General features: G+C 35.9%; 1 protein-coding gene across 1 annotated transcript in view; it reads right to left on the bottom strand.

Moving 5' to 3' along the window:
* The window catches only part of LOC132854024 (ERC protein 2), a 197,144-nt gene that overhangs the window by 164,027 nt on the left and 12,322 nt on the right, over nucleotides 1-20,795 (bottom strand). The window contains exons 3-5 of the mRNA XM_060882141.1: nucleotides 18,343-18,759; nucleotides 3,863-4,018; nucleotides 682-849 (exon numbers count right to left, since the gene is read on the bottom strand). Of these exons, the coding sequence (XP_060738124.1) occupies nucleotides 682-849; nucleotides 3,863-4,018; nucleotides 18,343-18,759 (741 nt within the window). The remainder of the gene's footprint in view (nucleotides 1-681; nucleotides 850-3,862; nucleotides 4,019-18,342; nucleotides 18,760-20,795) is intronic.

The following is a 20,795-nucleotide window of genomic DNA, read 5'->3' as shown; positions in this document are numbered from 1 at the left end:
TTTAAATGCTGGGTCTTTAAATGCTATTCAAGAGGGAAATCTGTCCTGTTATATTTTTTCATCAGGTAGTCTAATATCAGAAAAAAAACAAATATATGAATTCAGTTACTATAAATGTTTTCTCTCCATACCTGCGCTCCATATCAAATTGTAAGCCTGACATAGTGAGTCATAATATTGGTTTAAAAAAGCAAATAATAACAACAAAAATAAATCAAAAACAATATGCGTTACTTTTTAAATTAACAATTTGCTTGGTCAGGTTTAAGAGAAACCAAACGGTTTTACTAATCGTTCTTTGGAGGTGTACTAACAACACATTTGTCTTATAATCAGGAAACCAAGACTTAAATCCTGACAGATTTTATGTCACTTTTCTCTTAAATATTAAATTGGTTCTACCCAAACTTTACCTTTCCAAAGTCAAGAAAAAATATGCACTCAATATATAATAACACAATTAATGTATGATCCATGCAGATTATGTTGTAACTGTAAGTTAACTAGATTTTAAGTTGAACTAATGAACTAATGATGCTTGGGGCAAGCCATCATAATACATGCAGCAGAAAATCAAATGTAATAAAATATAAAGAGAAAATTCTTTTGCATTAAACTTTTACTTAATGTAGTAATGTAAAGTCTGTTTTTGTAAAAATAAACAGTCATACACATACTAACCTCTGTCTGCATGATTGTTGCTCTTTGCTCTTTTGCTGTAATGGTCTCCTTCAAAACCTCAATGTGCTGCTTACAGTCTGAATTTTGATTGGTCAAAGTCTCCAGTTGAGTCTGCAGGGCCAACATCTCTGACTCCTTTTTTGATAAGTCCTGCTTCAGCTGATCAATCTGAGAAAAAGGGGGGAAATAATGAATTAGATGGTTAGAAAAAAGTATAAAAGTACAAGTAATTCACAATGCCATTACAATGCCAGAAAAAATGTTAGATTTAAATTTTAATTTTCTTATAAACAGATAAGAACAGAATGCACAAGTGTCTCACTACCAAACAGAAACAAAAGCAAATAAAGCCACAAAAACAGAGCAATTGATACATTCAAATATTTGGCAGGAATCCATCATACAAATGTGTTAAACACAACATAGTAGAGCACAATAAACCCTTTGGCGTTACTATTTAAAGCTAGACAATAACTGTGTAACTTTACTATTTCCACACTTTCTCTGCCGAGTAATTGGAATTTTTGCCAAATTGACAACTTCATCTACTGCCAATATGTTCTTGGACTTCTTTAATCTTAGTGTATATTAACACAAGCCTGAAATATCAGTGATGATACACACAATGGCATATGAGTCAGGAAATCAAGAAATAACACATTGCTGTGAATGTGGAAAAATGAAACATATTACATAGCTAAACTGAGAGAGTGAGTGAGAGAGCGAGCGAGAGAAAGAGAGACAGAAAGAGAGAGTACTTTCATTTGCTCTGAAATCTTCTGTTGCTGAGGGAGCAGGTATGTTTGGTTGAGCGAGCAAGTAGTTGCTTGTTGAGTTGCCAGACATACAGGTGAGTTAAACCTATCCTAAAACACAAAGAAGACTCTCTAAATGCATAAATATTTACATTAACGTTACGAAAATATGTTCATAAACAATACTTAATACAGTATCATAAGTACATATGTATATTAACCATTCCAATTAATTATAATTAACACTGATTTCTACAGTATTCCAACATTTTAAGGGATAATTCATGTGGCTTTAAATTGGCAAATATTTAATAATATGTTATTTTAATTTTAAAATGAACATTTAGCTGTGGTCTTAAGGATTTTCTGGCTTAAATTCTCAATGATTGATTAAATATTGTTAGAAATCTAGAGAGAGAGAGAGAGAGAGAGAGAGAGAGAGAGAGAGAGAGAGAGAGAGAGAGAAAGATAGATAGATAGATAGATAGATAGATAGATAGATAGATAGATAGATAGATAGATAGAGAGATAGATAGACAGACAAACCTAGATAGACAAACCTTAACCGAGGCCAAACTACGTGTACTCCCTGTCACACTTGTTACTCAATTTGAATCAAGGCATCATTGTGGCAAATTAACACCAAATGAGCAAACATAAAAGAATGCACCCTTATTGTAAAGTGTTACACATTCTTTGTTAATATGAGCATGAACAAAATAGCAGAATCTTAAGCACAATATGTAAAAAATACAGTTTTTCAAATCTTAATATGACAGTGTTGATTAAATGCCAATTTATAAATTCTTATCTATATTATACATACAAACTTTCTAAGACAAAATATAATAAACATTAGTGTGTGCTTACTTTAAGTACTATATTGTCAAGAAAAGGTATGTTTGCATGCTACAGCCCATTGAGATAGACTTGCCAAACACTGATTCACCTATTTTGCTAAAATAAACTCTCTCCTCAGGAAATAAGTTAGGAAAGCATAACCAAGTTCTTTTGCTCAAATCTTTTGCTCACATCTTCTTCACCAGTACCTTTCTCTCTCTGTATAGCATGCCAAGAGTGTGCATTTCAGATTGGGGTCAGAAGTCCATGTGATAACTTGTGAAAAATTATGGTCCTCATCAAAAGGCCATTGTAAACAGGCACATAGAGGCCACAGAGAGGTAATTGGACTTGGAGGAAACAGCCTGAAACCTGCCATCCTTATCTGCACCTGAACCTTTGATTCTTACAATTCATCAGTGCCTTGGCCCCTAGCGCTGAAAGTACTGTAGTGGACCCCTGGTTGATAGTACAGATGAAGGAGTGACAGGTGTGATATAGAATGATGGATATGCATAAATGAGACTTGGGGATAGCCCAAGTATGAAACACACAAAGAATGACATAAACAGTCAATAAAAGTGTACAAGAACTTTTCAAGAGTAAAATAGCAGAGTTATGCTAATGCATTAATGAGAAATTTTATGTGATTTTCCTTTCTTCCATCAGAACTTAAAATTCCTTTACAAGAGACATTTTTAGAACAAAGATCACAAACAAGTAGCAAACATTTGGTAAGATGAAGTTTAATTAAATACAAAAAATAAAAATGTCCTAAAAAAATAAAGTAATCCTTAAAGGTTTTATGACAATTCTGGACACCCAAGTGCTTTATAAATAAATCATGTACACTTTTGGGTTAGAGTAATTTAATCTTTCATTCTAGATGGGCTGATTCTCAAGTCACAAAAGAACACAGAAGAAGTTCAGTCACCTTATACTGCCTGTGTAAGCCAACACCAGTACTGCAAACTCCATCAATGTGTTCATCCGTGAGACAAACCAATGATCTAATGGTCTTTTATATATTAGATTCTATATACAATAAGAGGTTAGTATATTCAACATAGAGTTTCCTTTCAATAGGATCAAAGCACAGACAAGTGTATTTTACTCAGCGTCAATAAGCAATTATACTGATAAGGGTTGATGTAGAACTGGCAATGAGGCAAGAAACATGAGGCAAGAAACACCATAGATGAGACAGCCATGGCATCCTACACACAATTACACGCTCAATCACATCTATTAACCCATTTTTGGTAATAAAAAAATGTAAAAACTTAGAATTCCAAGTTCTCTAATTGAAACCTTTCAGTTATCAATTATTTAGAAACATATTCAATCTTTAGCACCCTATTTATTGCTCTATCATCCATATCTATATGTGAGCATCTATTTATTCATAGCATCATATTCCTTTGTTCCTTTGTATAGCTCTGCTTGTACTAATCCACTCCTACTTTTATAGCTTATACTCTATTCACCTAGCCCATATCCAACAAACTGCACCTTCAGTTCTTTCCAGGGAAAATGAGGAATCTGTCTTGATCAATCTTTGTCTTGGGTAAGGGATAAACTCTAACCTTGCTCTTCATGAACTTGGAGTGGTTCTTGTAAACATCACTCTGCTTGAGCCTCTCATCTTTGTTGTCTGTGTTCAGGAAACTGTTGGTCTTCAGCATCTGGATCTCATCTTCCAGTTCACGGATGTTTCGCTCCAGTGAAGAAATTTTGGTGTCCTACATGGGATATGTGTGAAATGTATATCAGTCACAAAACTGTAGGAAGTAAAGACAAATTCTGTGAGAAACTACTTGAAGGTCTTAATGGAGGAGTTTTGAGTGGCAGGTTTAGTGCAACTAAAGTCAACTTAAACTAGCCATAGAGACATCAAGCTATGAAGAAGATGGCAGGACTATTGAGCTTCATATGAGACACTGCAGATCCAGAGTTGGAAATGGGAGGGGAAAAAATAACTATTTTCCAGGACTCTAGCCTTCATACTCAACAACCTCAAGGGGTTAACTGCACTTTATATACATACGCATCTGTCATAGGTAATATCTCAAAAACACTACAGATCCTGATGTATCCATGAGTTTAAGAATGGCACTCAGTGGCATATTGTACGGAGAAAAGAAATAATAAGTAATAAAAAAATAAATAATAATAATAATATTAATAATAATAATAATAATAATAATAATGTAGAAATTGCATACTTCAATGAAAATGAGCAAAAAGGTGATATCAAAATAGGTAGAGACACAACAAATGTTACTCAAGCAAGGTTTAAGCAATGACACACACTGAACTTGCTCTTCTGACCAGCATATCAAACACAAAATTGATATTAAAATCAAGAGCACTGAAAGAGTACACCAATGCACATACACTCACCAGCCACATTATTATAAACACCATACTAATACTAGTAGACCCTCCAAAAATTTCTCATGACTCATAAACAGTGCAATTCAGTATTTTTATATTTATACTCACAAAAATCAACATTCATAACTATTTTCTCAGAGTTGATATTGAACAACATCTCAGATCAATTCTTTCAATATCCAAAAGGAAAAGGCATGTATAAAATTTAACTGAAGTTAGGCCACAGAACTGTATAGAGCAAAATGAAATAAACATTTTCTTATTTACATGAAGACACAAAGCAACAACATGATGTAAGTTGTGTATATTTAAAAGGATTTTACAAGAGTTTTTGTGTAGAAGAAATTTAAGATTTTGATAATTTGCATATGTGTACTATACCTGCCAAATAACATCAGGGTCAAAATAGAACGGATGAGATGTGCTCTGGAATAAATTACAAAATATACGTTTCAGCACACTTATAGACACATAAAATGCAACAAATTGTACAAAAAATTCATAATACCGTTCACAGAGAGACAAGTTCTAAAGTATTTTCTGATATTACATACAAGACATATTGTGTGTGTGACAGCTAATGAAATCCAATCAAATGTCTTTGTGTTGAATTTTGAAAGATTTTCAAATTGTATGGCTATTTCTTTATACGTGATTTTTAAAAATAGTTTTGTTTTGTGTCCATACCAATTGACCAAACCATACTAATACTCTACAATGTTATTTTTAGTCTACAGTATGATTTACACCTAGTCCAGTTTCTACTCTCAGCATCGTGTATGTTCAGCAAGCCTGAATTCATACAAATTTTGCCAGAAGTAACCTTGTACAAAATTCTTACAAGTTTGCAGTTCATACTAACACATCAAAGCCAGTATTTAATTGTAATAGATAATCAATCTCAGGCACTCAGAAATTAGATCTAACATATGATCCAACTGCATTAAATTTTTAAACACAGAAATAATCTATATTACAAAATATTGTCAACAAATATAGCATGAATATAACAAAATGAATGTGTCTATATCATTGATCCCTAAATTCACTCTGCCTTAGCACCTAACACATTTGCATATTAGTATAATAGAGTAGTAATGAGAAACACTAACAAAAGTCCTTTAAAGATAGCTTAAAGGTTGAGAAATGCTAACAAGGTTTAAGCTTAGTTAAGTTAAACCACAAAATTGGTTTTGTCTAAAGGAGAAAAAATAGAAACCTTAATTTGCCAAGAATTAACTACTAATACAATACAAAGGTTATGGCTACAGATGCACTCATAGATACCTATTAATACTGATTAAAATCCCTACATTTTATATACATTGATGTGCAGAGCATTTGAGTGTAGTTTAAAAAACAAACACATAAGTCTAAACATTACACAAGCTTTACTGGGGCATCACCATAGAAACCAGTCTCTTATGCAACCCTGTGTGTCCAGACTCATTCAAATAAATCTGCTGTTTACATGTGTTTAACAAACACAGGCAGAAGCTGTATAAAATCATATAATGTACTTGAGGTCCAGGCATCTATGTAGATCAAGAACATTTGCCATAGATATGTGTAGAAGTATATACTGTATGTGTGGGTGTGAGTGTGAGTGTGTGAAGTGGCTAACCTTTTTTCACAGTTCAGCACTGACTTCAAAGTCAGCACACAGAGTGAAAGCTTCCATATGTGACATTTGAAACAAATTGAATAAGTGTGCTCTCCTTAAGCAGAGCAACATGAGCTCTTCCTGCCATTGGCCTTCACTAGCAAGCAGTACCATATGGACAGAGTTCAAACTGTACTCTGTTCATTTACTAGTCTTTGGTGAGTTGTTTTCTCAAGTAGTTCTGGTTTTGCAGTTTAAGGATTTAAGAATTTGAGAATTGATATCTAGTCATCAGTTTTGAAGTCCTAAAAACTTGTGTGGTTGCTACACAGTTCATTTATCATCATCAAGAATTTTTTTTTATAAATGCCATTCATTCATAACAATATTTTCTATATTAACACAATGAGACTGGCATAAAGTATTAAAATGAACAGATTTCAGCACATGTAGTTAGCCATGTCAATGACATGCATCTGTGTCAGCTATTCATGGCAGTCTAAAAAAAATGTTATCAGCACCTGGCAAACGATCTACAGGTTACATTTTTCCTTGGGTAGAACCCTAAGCCGTTTCAGATATGTATGTGAATATTAAACATCTCAAAACTAGTTGACTTGACATCATTTTGTAATAATTATTTGGACAATTTTTTTTTAATTATTTTTAGCCACATAATTAAAGCATTATATAGTATAAGATGCATGTCAATTCCAACCTCAAGTGCTTCAACGGTAATAACTAATTAACAGCTACTAATTCTTTGAAAATATCCATCCATGAAAGTTAGTGCTAATGTTCTTACCTTCATGTCAATGCCACTGTGTATGGTTTTGCTCTTGGGTGGATCTGTCTTTTGGTTTCTCCTATGAAGCTCCTGAGGAGGAACACGATAGAAACAAGCTTGCCTGCTCATCATCTCTAAACACCAGCACCCTGTTTTTCTGTCCCAATTTCTTTTTCACCCTCACACACCATCTATACCTGTGTAACTCCTGACTAATATGCTGTGGGTCTTCTCTTCAGGCACTGTTCATCTTCGTTTACTTTTCATTTGCATTTGCTCTGTCTCTACAATCAGAAGACCTTTCCTGTCCCTCTTTCTCTCCCACTGATGCTACTATGCACATTGATTGTTCAACGTACAGCTACAGGTGCGTCTCTCTCTTTTGTACTCTCTCTCCTTCTCTCTTCACTACAGTCTCTTGTCACTTAGCATCTTGCTGGCTCTTGCTCTGTACGCAGTCAATGTGCTCTAGCTCCCATAACAAATGTGTAATCTGTCAGTCTTCCTATATCAATAATTAATGTGAGTCATGCACACATGCGCACACACACATAAATGCACAGTAAGACTCCCCATTTGCAGTACACCTGCTCTTTATAAAGTAAAGTCATGCACCTGCTTGTCATGCTAACATTGACAGAGATATGATTGCCACCCAGATCAGTTTTTTTTACCCAGACAGTCCGGTTTTCAGGCTGGGTATCTGGTTTTAAATGTTATGTCTATGTTGTTGGTTTTTTGTTTGTTTGTTTGTTTGTTTATATATTTAAATCATTGTTTCCCCACTTCCCCATCCCACTAGTAATTTTAGATCAGCTGTGTCATTAGTATAATTGGTGGGCTTTATTTTAAGCGTTGACCAATCATAATGAGAGAAGAAAGAAAAAGTAAAAGGAATCTCCAAAAAGAAGTGAAAAAATACAAAATCTCAGTCCTGTCAAGGTATAAATTCCTCCTCGAATTTTCTCTGATTTCCGTTTAGATTGTTGTGGTTTGATGACTTTATTTTGAGTTTATTTTGATGAACATCCACCCACAGTAAAGTCAAATGCAAAGTAAGCTGGAACAAAATTAGACGTTAGTCTAATTAATTTTTCTATTTCTATTAAATGTGTGTTGGGATATCCTGTCCAATTTTGCATTAAAGAAAAGGTGGAAATTATTGACAGTGATGAAAAAAAGTGAAAAATCTATTGGAATAATATACTGTATCTGATTTCTTTATCATTTACACACAGTTGCTTTTGTACATTTATACTGGGTAAAAATAAAGAAATATGGCTTTTGTATGTTTTATTAGTACTTTATAATACAAAGGCATATATAGAACATTCTGCGATGGGTTGGCACTCCGTCCAGGGTGTATCCTGCCTTGATGCCCGATGACGCCTGAGATAGGCACAGGCTCCCCGTGACCCGAGGTAGTTCGGATAAGCGGTAGAAGATGAATGAATGAATGATATAGAACATTTACATAAACTGGTTTTAACATGTGTAATGGAAATTATATATATATAATTATATGTGTGTGTGTGTATGTGTGTGTGTGTGTGCGTGTGTTTAAAGAATTCACAAGTGTATATTGTGGTATAAATTGTTTTATTGTTTGCTTTATATGTCATTTGATTATTGTGGATTTATGTGCATTGTTCCTTCTCTTTCTCTGGCTCCATTTGCACGGTGCACCACAGGTAATGACCTTTCACCTTCCTAAGGTTGATTGACAGTCCGGATATAAAGCTGTCATGCAGATAACTGTGCTTTTTAGCAACTCAAAGAAGGCTTTGAAATGTCTTCCACTTAACTCACACACTCAGCAGAACACACATGCACACAAATTGAAATCCACATACTTTGCAGATAGTCCATGACAAAGGGGAAAGGCAAAAAGAGATTAAATTAGCACACTACTTTTCTTTTATGGTAATAATGTTTCTATAATCACTTGTGTAATATTTTGTCAGACCAGAGAACATTTTGAATATGAAGTGACTTTATTGCTTTATTATCAGTAGCGTAAACTATATAAGAAGAAATTAGACATTACCCCATCGCAACATTATTAAGAAAACTAATTTAACTTAGTTATCTGGTTCCTGGCCAACTTTGAAATCATCTTTCAGTGAGTGTTTGGCTACCGTAGCTGAACTATTTATTAAAAGATAAAATTAGCATTTATAAAACAGATTGTTTTCAGTAAAGGCTTTTAGATCCTATCCCACTATCTGTCCTCTGGCTATGAACCCATCCCTTAATTGAGAATTACAAGGTTTACAATGCTCCACAATTTAAGAAGCTGATGTATCAATCAAAACCTTGTTAACCTCAAAGTTCAGTCTCTGGGGTTTCTAATGTTCCTACAAACTTTGACCCATATCCCCAATGATAAAGAAGTCTGGTCTAGATCTCAGTGTTTAGGATTCCTTCAAGGTTTTTAACTGATTTTAGGATCTGGGAGAGATTGGACATCATAGCTTCATGTATCTGATGTCTTAGCACAGGAGTAGAGAGAGGATTAAGTCCTGTCAGAAAAGCTTTGACCTATCCAGATCAAACAGATTATTCTTGTCACAGGGGTCTTCAAAGGAGCTGCACCAAAAACACGTAGAGAGAGCTTCAGGAAGGGGAAAAGCTGTAGTTTTTTACAAGAGTAATCCACTTTTCTGGATCTGTCGGCATGTGTGTGCGTGTGTGTGTGTGTGTGTTTGTGTGTGTGTGTGTGTGTGTGTGTGTTCACTGTATTAAAATAAATGTAACTGTCTTCTACTAAAGGAAAAGTCAACTCCAAAATAGTCTTCACTTTAGTCTTGTATTAAATTTTCAGTGCCAGATAGAATACATTTTGTTGTTAAAAAATACAAATAATAAATCAGACAATAAACCATAAATCGGTTGCAAGGAAGTACAGTACAATATTGTCTACATCATGCACCAGAAAGGAAGTAATGAAAGTACCGTAATGGAAACCACATGCCCAAAGGACATCAGCTACCAGCTCTAGCTAGATATTGTGAAAAACACTTTCTCACTCCATTCTATACAACCATTAGACCATGGTATACAGCCACACAAATGTGTGTGTGTGTGTGTGTGTGTGTGTGTGTGTGTGTGTGTGTGTGTGCACATGTGTCTTTGGCAATTTCCACATAATTGAACATTTAGGATCATGAACATGAACAGGCAACAGTCTTCATTAATAGAGAGCTTGATAGACAAAGCACAAAAGTGTTCCATTTCTTGTTCCCTCACACTCTTTTAAGGGATCCATCTAAAGAGGCTGGAGATTTAGCAAAGCATTAAACTCCTTACTTCAGAGACAGTTAATTTCACAGTTAATCTCTCATCCAAAATATTTTTGCTGGCACCTATTCTTACATTTACTCAAAAGGAGAAGAGAAGGGAAGAGAAGAGAGGAGAAGAGAAGAGAAGAGAAGAGAAGAGAAGAGAAGAGAAGAGAAGAGAAGAGAAGAGAAGAGAAGAGAAGAGAAGAGAAGAGAAGAGAAGAGAAGAGAAGAGAAGAGAAGAGAAGAGAAGCCTGGGGAATGTACTTGCTGTCATAAAACAGCAGGCACTGAAGGCAGGTAAAAAGCAAATGTGCTGATCCTGCAGAGTTTTTTTTTTTTTTTTTACAAAATCCTACACACAACACACAAGCACAAACAAACAATAACAAACAAACACACACACACAGACACACACACAGTGTCCAAGCCCACCTAGGATCTCTCACACACACTGCCTGACAATTATTAAGATATTAAGAATGAAATGGCACGTTTCACTTCTCATTGCAGGCATGAGATGAATAAAAATACCTCAGAGTAGAGGAAGTAATTGGAGAAGTAAAAGAGAACTATGAACAGATTGGACCTGATAAAAGAATGAGAGACACACTAATGGACAGCTTGGCTAAAGTGTCGATGTTCCCACATTTTCTTCATTTGAGCATGTTAAAGCGAGACTGAAATTTCAGACTGAAAACCACACTTCTCCCAAGAACATCAAGGTTAGGCCCGAAACACATGGCTCAGGCAAGCTCTTAAGGGAGCTTTTATTTAATGGGACATTTACCTCTGCACTGTATGTAGGCCTTGCTGCCAAGACTGTGAGACTTTCCAAACCAAAAGATTAAAACCTTTGGATAAAAACAAGAAGCAAGTAAAAAAGGGCCATCATTGTGGGGAATGAGGTACTCTACATCCTGAGGTTAAGGTGAGAGGTGAAAAGAGATGGCAGCAAAAAAAAAAGGCTAGAGAATAACGGAAGACATGCAAAACACATTAACAAAGCCACATTAAGAAAACGCAAAAACAAAACCAAATATAAGTATATTGCTGATTGGACACACTGTATGGCAGTCACATAACGTAAAGCATTAGCTGTGTCATTTGGGTTCATATTTCCGCTTATTTTAAACATCATCCAGTGCTCCATTTTCTGTGCTCTTTCAGACTGACATGTGCTGTAGACATTCAGCAACATGTATGTGATATACAATCAGGACAAAGAATTTAAGTTTTGAATTACTGTTGATGAATTTTGTGCTTGAGTTTTCATATTTTCTGTGGTATTTTAGGTTTTGCTGGTGTGTATTTTTTTATTTATTTATAATAAAATGCATTACGGGAGGCACGGTGGCTTAATGGTTAGCTCGTTCGCCTCACACCTCCAGGGTTGGGGTTCGATTCCCGCCTCCGCCTTGTGTGTGTGGAGTTTGCATGTTCTCCCCGTGCCTCAGGGGTTTCCTCCGGGTACTCCGGTTTCCTCCTCCGGGTACTCCGGTTTCCTCCCCCGGTCCAAAGACATGCATGGTAGGTTGATTGGCATCTCTGGAAAATTGTCCCTAGTGTGTGATTGCGTGAGTGAATGAGTGTGTGTGCCCTGCAATGGGTTGGCACTCCGTCCAGGGTGTATCCTGCCTTGATGCCCAATGACGCCTGAGATAGGCACAGGCTCCCCATGACCCGAGGTAGTTCGGATAAGCGGTAGAAGATGAATGAATGAATGAAAAATGCATTACATTTATTTTGCATTTTACATAATCGCAGGCCACAAACCATTATAAAGAAACAGGCAAGATTTGGAATGAGTCATGTCTCATGTGTGCTTGGCCCACAACTAAGCTTGGGACTCACTAGGATACATACTATTTAATACCTGTTCCACTTTAATAGCAATATACGTTATATATAATATTTGTTGATATGTTGTTGCATATATTACCAAATAGAACTCAAAACTATAACCAATATACAATCTCAAACAATCTGCATTTAGATTTCACACAGTCATGACTACTATAAGTCTACTAATCAGTTCATTTTGTGCAGATAATCCTGCTGTATTTCAAATCACTCTTTATTACAATGAAATCAACAAGTCTGATGGTATCTCTGTTTTCAATTCTGAAAAATTCTCCAGACACACTTGTATTCTCTTTTTGTTCATGTACATTTCTCAGACCCTTTAGCACATGCTCAGACAAGCGTGTTGAAAAGTATTTTTCTACAGTCTACCAAAGTTCCTGCAGCCAGCTAAAGTCACTCAGCTCCTGGATCCACTTTAACCACTTACTATATGTGTGGGTAAGTGTGTGAGTGGGTGTGAAACATATCATGCCTGCTTTCACACTCTTGAGAAGAAGAAAGCAAACATACATACCCAAGGGAAATTCTCATGTCCAGTGGACATGAGAATTGTTGACAGAGTTCGTACTTTGCTACTGATCCAAAACTACTCTTGGTGGTTTTCAGCATGGGCGCTGAAGGTAAGCCTCAGGGTGGGCCCCTGTTTCCAGATCAGCACAACACCCATTCTGGAGCAGGTTATTCTGAGATCTGCTGTGCAAATATACTTCATTCTTCAGATGCTGATTGGTGCATGAAAAGATGTGCTGAAAGCAAGACATCAGCAGTCACGGATAGAAAAGCCAAATAGAGAGGATTTCTAAAACAGAGTTCAAAGCAGAAGACTGTACCAAAATACAAGCTGAGTTTTCCAGTGCAAATACGACTCTGAGTTCTTCCTTTATTTGCATAAAAATATAAACTCTCAGTTCATTGTTAATCCAAGCCAAAATCATGCTTTTAGCATGCTCAAGTCTACTGGCAAGATAATACCTTAAAGCAATACTGCAAATAGACTGTATATTACATAGGACACATAAAAAAAATATAGTTTTGGTTTAATATACCAAACAAGTGAAAAGGCAATCTGAACCAAAATTGATCAAATGCTGCCACACAGTGGTCTGTACATGAACTAACACTTCAGATCTTTATTAATTGAGGGGTCTTGTCAAGAACCTGCTCAGAACTATGACTATTAAAACAAAAAATTTGAAAGATAATTCCAAACATAATATTGATTTATCCAATTCTGAATAATTAACCTACATACAGTCATATACAAAAGTTTAGGAACCCCTGACAATATCCATGACTTTCATTTATAAATATTTGGGTCTTTGGATCAGCAATTTTAATTTGATCTATCAAATAACTGAAGGACACAGTAATATTTCAGTAGTGAAATAAGGTTTATTGGATTAACAGAAAATGTGCAATATGCATCAAAACAAAATTAGACAGGTGCATAAATTTGGGCACCCTTGCCATTTTGTTGATTTGAATACCTGTAACTACTTAGCACTGATTAATTGGAACACACAATTGGTTTGGTGAGCTCATTAAGCCTTGAACTTCATAGACAGGTGCATCCAAACATGAGAAAAGGTATTTAAGGTGGCCAATTGCAAGTTGTTGTTCTCTTTCACTCTCCTCTGAAGAGTGGCAACATAGAGGCCTCAAAACAACTCTCAAATGACCTGAAAACAAAGATTGTTCAACATTTAAATTTCTAAATTGTTTTAAAATTTTAAATTTCTAAACATCTAAATTGGTTTAGGGGAAGGCTACAAAAAGTTATTGTGGAGATATAAGCTGTCGGTCTCTACTGTGAGGAACATAGTGAGAAAATGGAAGACCACAGGCACAGTTCTTGTTAAGGCCAGAAGTGGCAGGCCACATGAAATATTGTTGAGGATGGTGAGAACGGTCAAAAACAGCCCACAGACCACCTCCAAAGACCTACAACGTCAACTTGCTGCAGATGGTGTCACTGTGCATCGTTCAAGAATTCAGCGCACTTTGCACAAGGTGAAGCTGTACGGGAGAGTGATGCGAAAGAAGCCTTTTCTGCACACACGCCACAAACGGAGTCGCTTGATTTCCACAAACACACATTTGGACAAGCCAGCTTAATTTTGGAATAAGGTGCTGTGGAGTGATGAAACAAAGATTGAGTTATTTGGTCATAACAAGGGGTGTTATGCATGGTGGCAAAAGAACACCGCATTCCAATATAAACTCTTGCTACCCACAGTAATATTTGGTGGAGGTTCCATCATGCTGTGGGGCTGTGTGGCCGGTACTGGGAATCTGGTTAAAGTTAAGGGTCGCATGGATTCCACTCAATATCAGCAGATTCTTGAGAATAATGTTGAGGAATCAGTCACAAAGTTGAAGTTACGCCAGGGCTGGATATTTCAACAAGACAACAACCCAAAACACTGCTCAAAATCTAGAATGGCCATCCCAGTCCCCAGACCTGAATATTATTGAACATCTGTGGGGTGATTTGAAGCGGGCTGTCCATGCTCGGCAACCATCAAACCTACCTGAACTGTAGATGTTTTGTAAGGAGGAATGGTCCAAAATTCAATTCAATTCAGTTGAATTCAATTCAATTCACAAAAGGTTAATATAAAAAAATATATAAAGATTAATAGAATACAAAATTCAAGATTAATATTAGATATATTTAAGTGGGGAGGGATTAACATAGCTGCTGTTCATAATATTTGCAAGTCTGATATAATAGTGCACAATATTATGGGATGTATTATGTGTATGCCTGACTAAAGAGATGAGTTTTTAATCTACATTTAAACTGGGAAAGTTTGTGTCTGAGCAGCGAACACTATCAGGAAGACTATTTTAAAGTTTGGGAGCTAAATAAGAAAATGCTACTACCAGGAGTCCTGAATTTTTTGATCGCAGAGAGCGCGAAGGATTGTAACGCGTTAGAAGACTAGTTCAATACATGGGAGCTAAACCATTAAGAGCCTTGTACGTACTGTAAGTAGCAGCAGTTTGTAATCAATTCTAAACTTAACGGTTTAGAATTGATATGAAAAGATAAAATTATATGATCATACTTTCTTGTTCTATTGAGAACTCTGGCAGTTGTATTTTGGACTAACTGTAGCCTATTTATTAAAAATGCAGGACAACCACCTAGTAATATTTTATAAATAAAAATCATGGAAATTGTCAGGGGTTCCTAAACTTTTGCATGCGACTGTATTCAGTAATGCACGTATTCAATTCTCACACACATTTCCTAAATGTAACACTTGAGGCATCAGTAGGTACAGTATCATGTAGTGCCTTTATAAGTATAAATACTTCATTTGAATGCTTTCTTTCACAAAGTTGTTATAAAAGTCAAGGTTTGAAATCAGCCAGATGGTTATATATTTGAACAAGGCCATCGGTAGACAGTTACTAAGCGACAGATCTAACTATGGACATTAAAGGAAAATGATCCTTAACTGACTGGAGATTTAAGCTTTCCAATTATTAATGTCAAAGACATCATCTTCAATGACACTCAAGATTTACTTTGTAATGAAATTCTATGAGTTAATGTTATTAATTAAAACCTCATTAAATATTTTTTATTTTTAGACATGTAGGTCTCTTTTCACATGGGTTAATAGTCTCCTACATTGCCAGTAATGCTGTTCAGTGATCCACTGACAGAAGCACAACTTGTTTTAGACCTTGCTTCATCACTACCTAAAGAGATTAATGCAGCAGCTCTCTCACGCCTCATCATCTCCTCAAACAGATTAGGTTCCAAAGCTTTAAGACTTTTGTTTTATAGGAGCCTACTGAAACCTGCTGGTTATCCCTGCCTGAGACAAGGAGGGGGAGTGTTTCAAAGATGTAATTACTGCTGTCCTGGGTTCTCTCATTAATTGGCACTTTAAATGTCTGTGTCAGCTGCAACACACACATGTACACACATACACACACACACACACAACTATGTGTCAATGACAATGCCTTCAAAAACCTTATACAAAGAATTGGTAGAACCATAGTTCACCAATCCCATCTATGAATAAGCTTGATAGCATCAAGCTGTTTTATAAACACAAAAACACGTTCAATTATATACTATTACTATTCTAATAGTTCAGACCTTTGTTGAGGTTTGTTGCTTTGTTGATTAGTTAATACATTCATCAGTAGGACAAATATTGTATTTACAAAAACAACCACTAATTGTATCAATGGATATTTTTATGAATTTTGTATGGAGACATCCTGCACCAGCTCAGATACTCCATGTCAAAGATATTTATGTGTTATGAATTAAGTCTGGCTGCATCATGACTGACAGGAGCTGCAGCTAATAAGAGGATAGAAAATTGTGTGAAAATGATCATTTTGAGTATGATTTCACTAGATTTTGTCAAACATGTGCTGTGTTCATTATTTACCATCTAGGGCTGTCATTAATTATTTTTTACTGAAAACACAAAACTACTCCTAACATGTTGGCTGGGCATCCAGAAGTGTAGGAGTATGAATGACTTCAACTACTAAGTTATGGCTTCAACTACCATCTTATGAACATGTCTTCCGTAAATTGCTTGCAATAATATTATATAAAAAAGCAAAATTCCTTCCTGTTGAAATATGCTGTATAAATCTATTTATTTCAAACTCCCAGAAAGATCAAATCCCAGATACAACATCCCAATAGAGTTCAGAAATATATCTTTACTAGAGATCTTTACTAGTTTACAATGTCCATTACAAGAGTGTAGGAATTCCTGGCAAGTGTATCCCCACATAAGCACCCCTACTTTATTTACAACAAAATAGAAACACCAGAAAGAAACCAATAGAAACCACCTATCGACAATGGGTAAATGAAAAACAGTACAGATTTCTGGCTACACATAAAGTGCCCTCATCAACCCTCACAAACAATGTCTCTTTCCGCTTTCCACCATGACCCAGAAAATGAAAGACATACCATTTAACTTTTCCTTTTAAAGTTTTAAAAGTGTTCTGTCTCATTAATCACAAGTTTAGATTCACTGAATATTAGCTGTATAAACAAAGTGCCCAAAGGTCACTATAGCAGGAAACGAGTATAACTTACCTCCAACAGTATTCACGCTTCAGATAAGCATCAGCCACAGACACACACTGTAATTAACCTTAACGCTAAGCTCTAAAATTGCGCTAAAGCTCTGTATTGCACCTGAGGTGAAACAAAAGAAAATTTATCAATAAGATCTTGTACTGGCAAAGATGTCTTTAGTTATGCATGTCCCAGAACTCTGCACAAAGGTGAAGATTTAGAGGGTGAGAAGACTTAGAGGGTAAAAATAAACCTCCTTGTGACAGTGATGTTATATCTCTCCTGTTAATCACTCTATCCAATATACTGTCAGAAAAGTGAAAAATATGCTGATAAGATCAGAAATCACTATGAAAGACTAAAGCAAAGGCTTGCATTTTTACTTTCTCACCTCTAAACCAGCACAATGTCATGTATAGGTAATTGGCTGCAATTACAGCTTCTTGTGTTTATCAGCTTTTCAAATCTTGATGCTGATACCCCCAACCCCCCAACCCCCATTGCTTAACTGGGCAATTAAGATTCTTGCCATTGAACCAGTCGAGCATAACTCTGGCAATGAGATACAGTTTAATCCCAATTGAATTAACTTTAATTCCAGTTTGTAATGCTATAAGTTGTGTAAAAATCTAAGGGCTTGAATATTTACTATTATTATATTTACCTACACCCAACATAACTAATCCAATTCATTATTGGTGTCAATGTTTTTGATAGAATAGAATAGGGCATAGAAGCCTTTATTATCGCCACATATACATTACAGCACAGTGGAATTCTTTTCTTCACATACCCCAACTGAGGAGGTTGGGGTCAGAGTGCAGGGGCAGCTATGATACAGCGCCCCTGGAACAGGGAAGGTTGAGGGCCTTGCTCAAGGGCCCTGCAGTGGCATCTTGGCTGTGCTGGGCCTTGAACCCCAATCCTCCGATCAACAACCCAGAGCCTTAACCAGTTAAGCCACCACTGATCCGCTAGATCAAGTGTTTTCATACTGTAGTGCACAGGCTAATGTAAAAAAGGTAATATTTAACCCAAACTCTCCAATAACTCACCTCTCTTACATGTTTATTTTCCTTCTCTTTCAGCTCTAGGATGTCCCCCAGATGACCCAGCCTGTCCTCAGAATGGCAGACTCTCAGTCTTTCTTCATCGGGCAGCCCAGACCTGGTAGGAACTTTTTCTTGAAACATCTCCAGCAACTTTTTGATAGATTCGTCCCGGGTACTCAGTGTCTGCTTCTGTTTTTTCATGCGCTGCTCCATTTCTTCCAGAGTTTTCCTAAGAAGGAAAAGCTCCTTGGTTTGCTGTTCATTCTCAGCCTGGAGAAAATGGAAGTTGTCTTGAGTGGGTTCCAGGTAAGGGAAACAGTCAGGAGGTGAACCTAATGAGCTTGCACTGTTCTCTTGCTGCAGGACCTCATTCAAGTCTCTCTGAGTGCAAAGCTCATCCTGTAAAGCCTGGATGGCCATCTGGAGGTGTAGGGAAAGCAAAATATATAATATGTAGACAGATTGGCAGACAAATAGAAACACTGTCAGAAAGCAGCTTTACAGAAATATAAATTCAGAATATAAAAATAATGAGCAAGATAGAGGCAACAGTAGCAAGGATACCTGCCCATAATTCTAATATGTGCTTTTTGAACATTCTATTTCGTATTTATTTTTCCTATTATAATAACCTTCACTCTTTTGCAAAATCTTTCAACTGGATTTTGGAGCATGGGTATCGGGGTTTGTGCCCTTTTAGCCACTAGACCATTAGTGGGGGGTGTGCACTAATGTGGGATAGGAGGTCTGTGATCTATCATATACAATTTTGTACTTCTAGCTTTGTGGCAACAGCTTGCCGAGGACCCACATATGGGAGTGATGATCAGACATACACAGTAATTTAGCCATATTATATTATGTGGTTACACAAACTAGCTGGCCAGAAAAAAATCACCAGCTTTCCACAGTATAACCTAGTTTTTACATCAACTTTTCTTTCCCTGATGGCCAGGACATATTCCAGGATGACAATGGCAGAATTCAGCTGCCTTAAATTGTGAAAAATTGGTTCAGCGAGCATGAGCCATCATTTTCCCAAATGGGCCACCACATAGACCAGGCTTCAACTTCATTTTGAATCTTTGGGATATCCTGGAGAAGACTTTCCAAAATTGTCTGACTCTTCCATTATCAATACAAGTTCAAGAAAGTAATGAAACTAAACACAGACAGAATTAATCAAAACAAAAGGTGGTCCATAAAAAATATGAGTGTGTGACTTTTATTTCAGCCAGGCAGTGTAACTAATAATTATGATACCTTCTATCCTAATAAGTAACCTTTTTTTGTATTCCCAAAATACTGTGAATAAACCAGGCTATATGTAAAATAAATGTCAGCATTTTTACATCATTTCAATGCCTAAAACTGTTTTTGAAATATGATCAATTCTACAGCTGTAACACACACACAATTTTTTATTTAAATGGAAATATTTTCACCTAAAAATTATCGGAAGCCCTCTAAAGCCTCACCTGGCAACCATTTCAATTATGCTTCTTATGCAATCATACTTCAAAGTATGTTTTTAAAAGTATCTAGGCTTCAAGCTGAATTTTTCTGCATTAGTATGTTTTAAAAAATGTTACAAATATTTAACGATAATACAGTATTTAATGTATCTGTACTGTGAAATATGAACACTACATGGCATTAAATAAACAATTAAATGTGTTACAGTAAAAATAGTATTATTTAATACTGTTTGTTACTCTTTGTTACTGTAATTACATACATCATATTGGACCACATAGCAGCATATACTTAATTTTTGCTTACAGTCCATAGAACAAGGCTGGATTATTACATATTAACTAAATTTTAAAAAAAATGCAATTTTATTTGTATTCAGGATAGAAATATTACTGTTGTTGCAGAGCACAGACTTTACAATAGGTGGCAGTAGTATTCGTTTTAATTGTCTTTCACATCCTGTGGGTGGCGGTATTTCGAATCAATATAAAAAGGGCTAATGTCAACAATTCATCTAATGCAAATGACCAATATACTTAGTTTTTCATGTAAACAAACAATTTAAAAATGTAGCCTGTCTTTCTAAGCCTGTCGGTCCCATTACATTTTAAAGTAAACTATAAAAGGGCATTTAAAAAGTAAAATCAAACTGAATCTTTTAATAGCTCTTTAGATTAAACTATTACAGACAATCACCCTTGGTTTGTTTTGTAATAAATCATTGAAATAAAAATCTGGCATAAAATGTGTGTCACAGTGTGTCACTATCCTCACTAAGAACAATACCAGAAGTGGCTTTAAAACTTGCTCTAGTGACTCAAATCTACAGTGAGCCATAAGAAAGTGGGAGCAAAGCAACGTGCAATCATGGCCTTTGTTTTCCTTGGGTTGGTGACATAAGTGTCAGATGATCTCTCTGTATGCCACAAGGGAGATTAAGCAGGACTGGGTGCAGCATTCAGACAGGCAGGTAAGTAGGT

The sequence above is a fragment of the Tachysurus vachellii genome, chromosome 11, assembly GCF_030014155.1.
Source record: "Tachysurus vachellii isolate PV-2020 chromosome 11, HZAU_Pvac_v1, whole genome shotgun sequence".
NCBI classification, from domain to species: domain Eukaryota; kingdom Metazoa; phylum Chordata; class Actinopteri; order Siluriformes; family Bagridae; genus Tachysurus; species Tachysurus vachellii.
The sequence above is the reverse complement of the archived record's forward strand: the minus strand, read 5'-3'. Positions and strand labels throughout refer to the sequence as shown.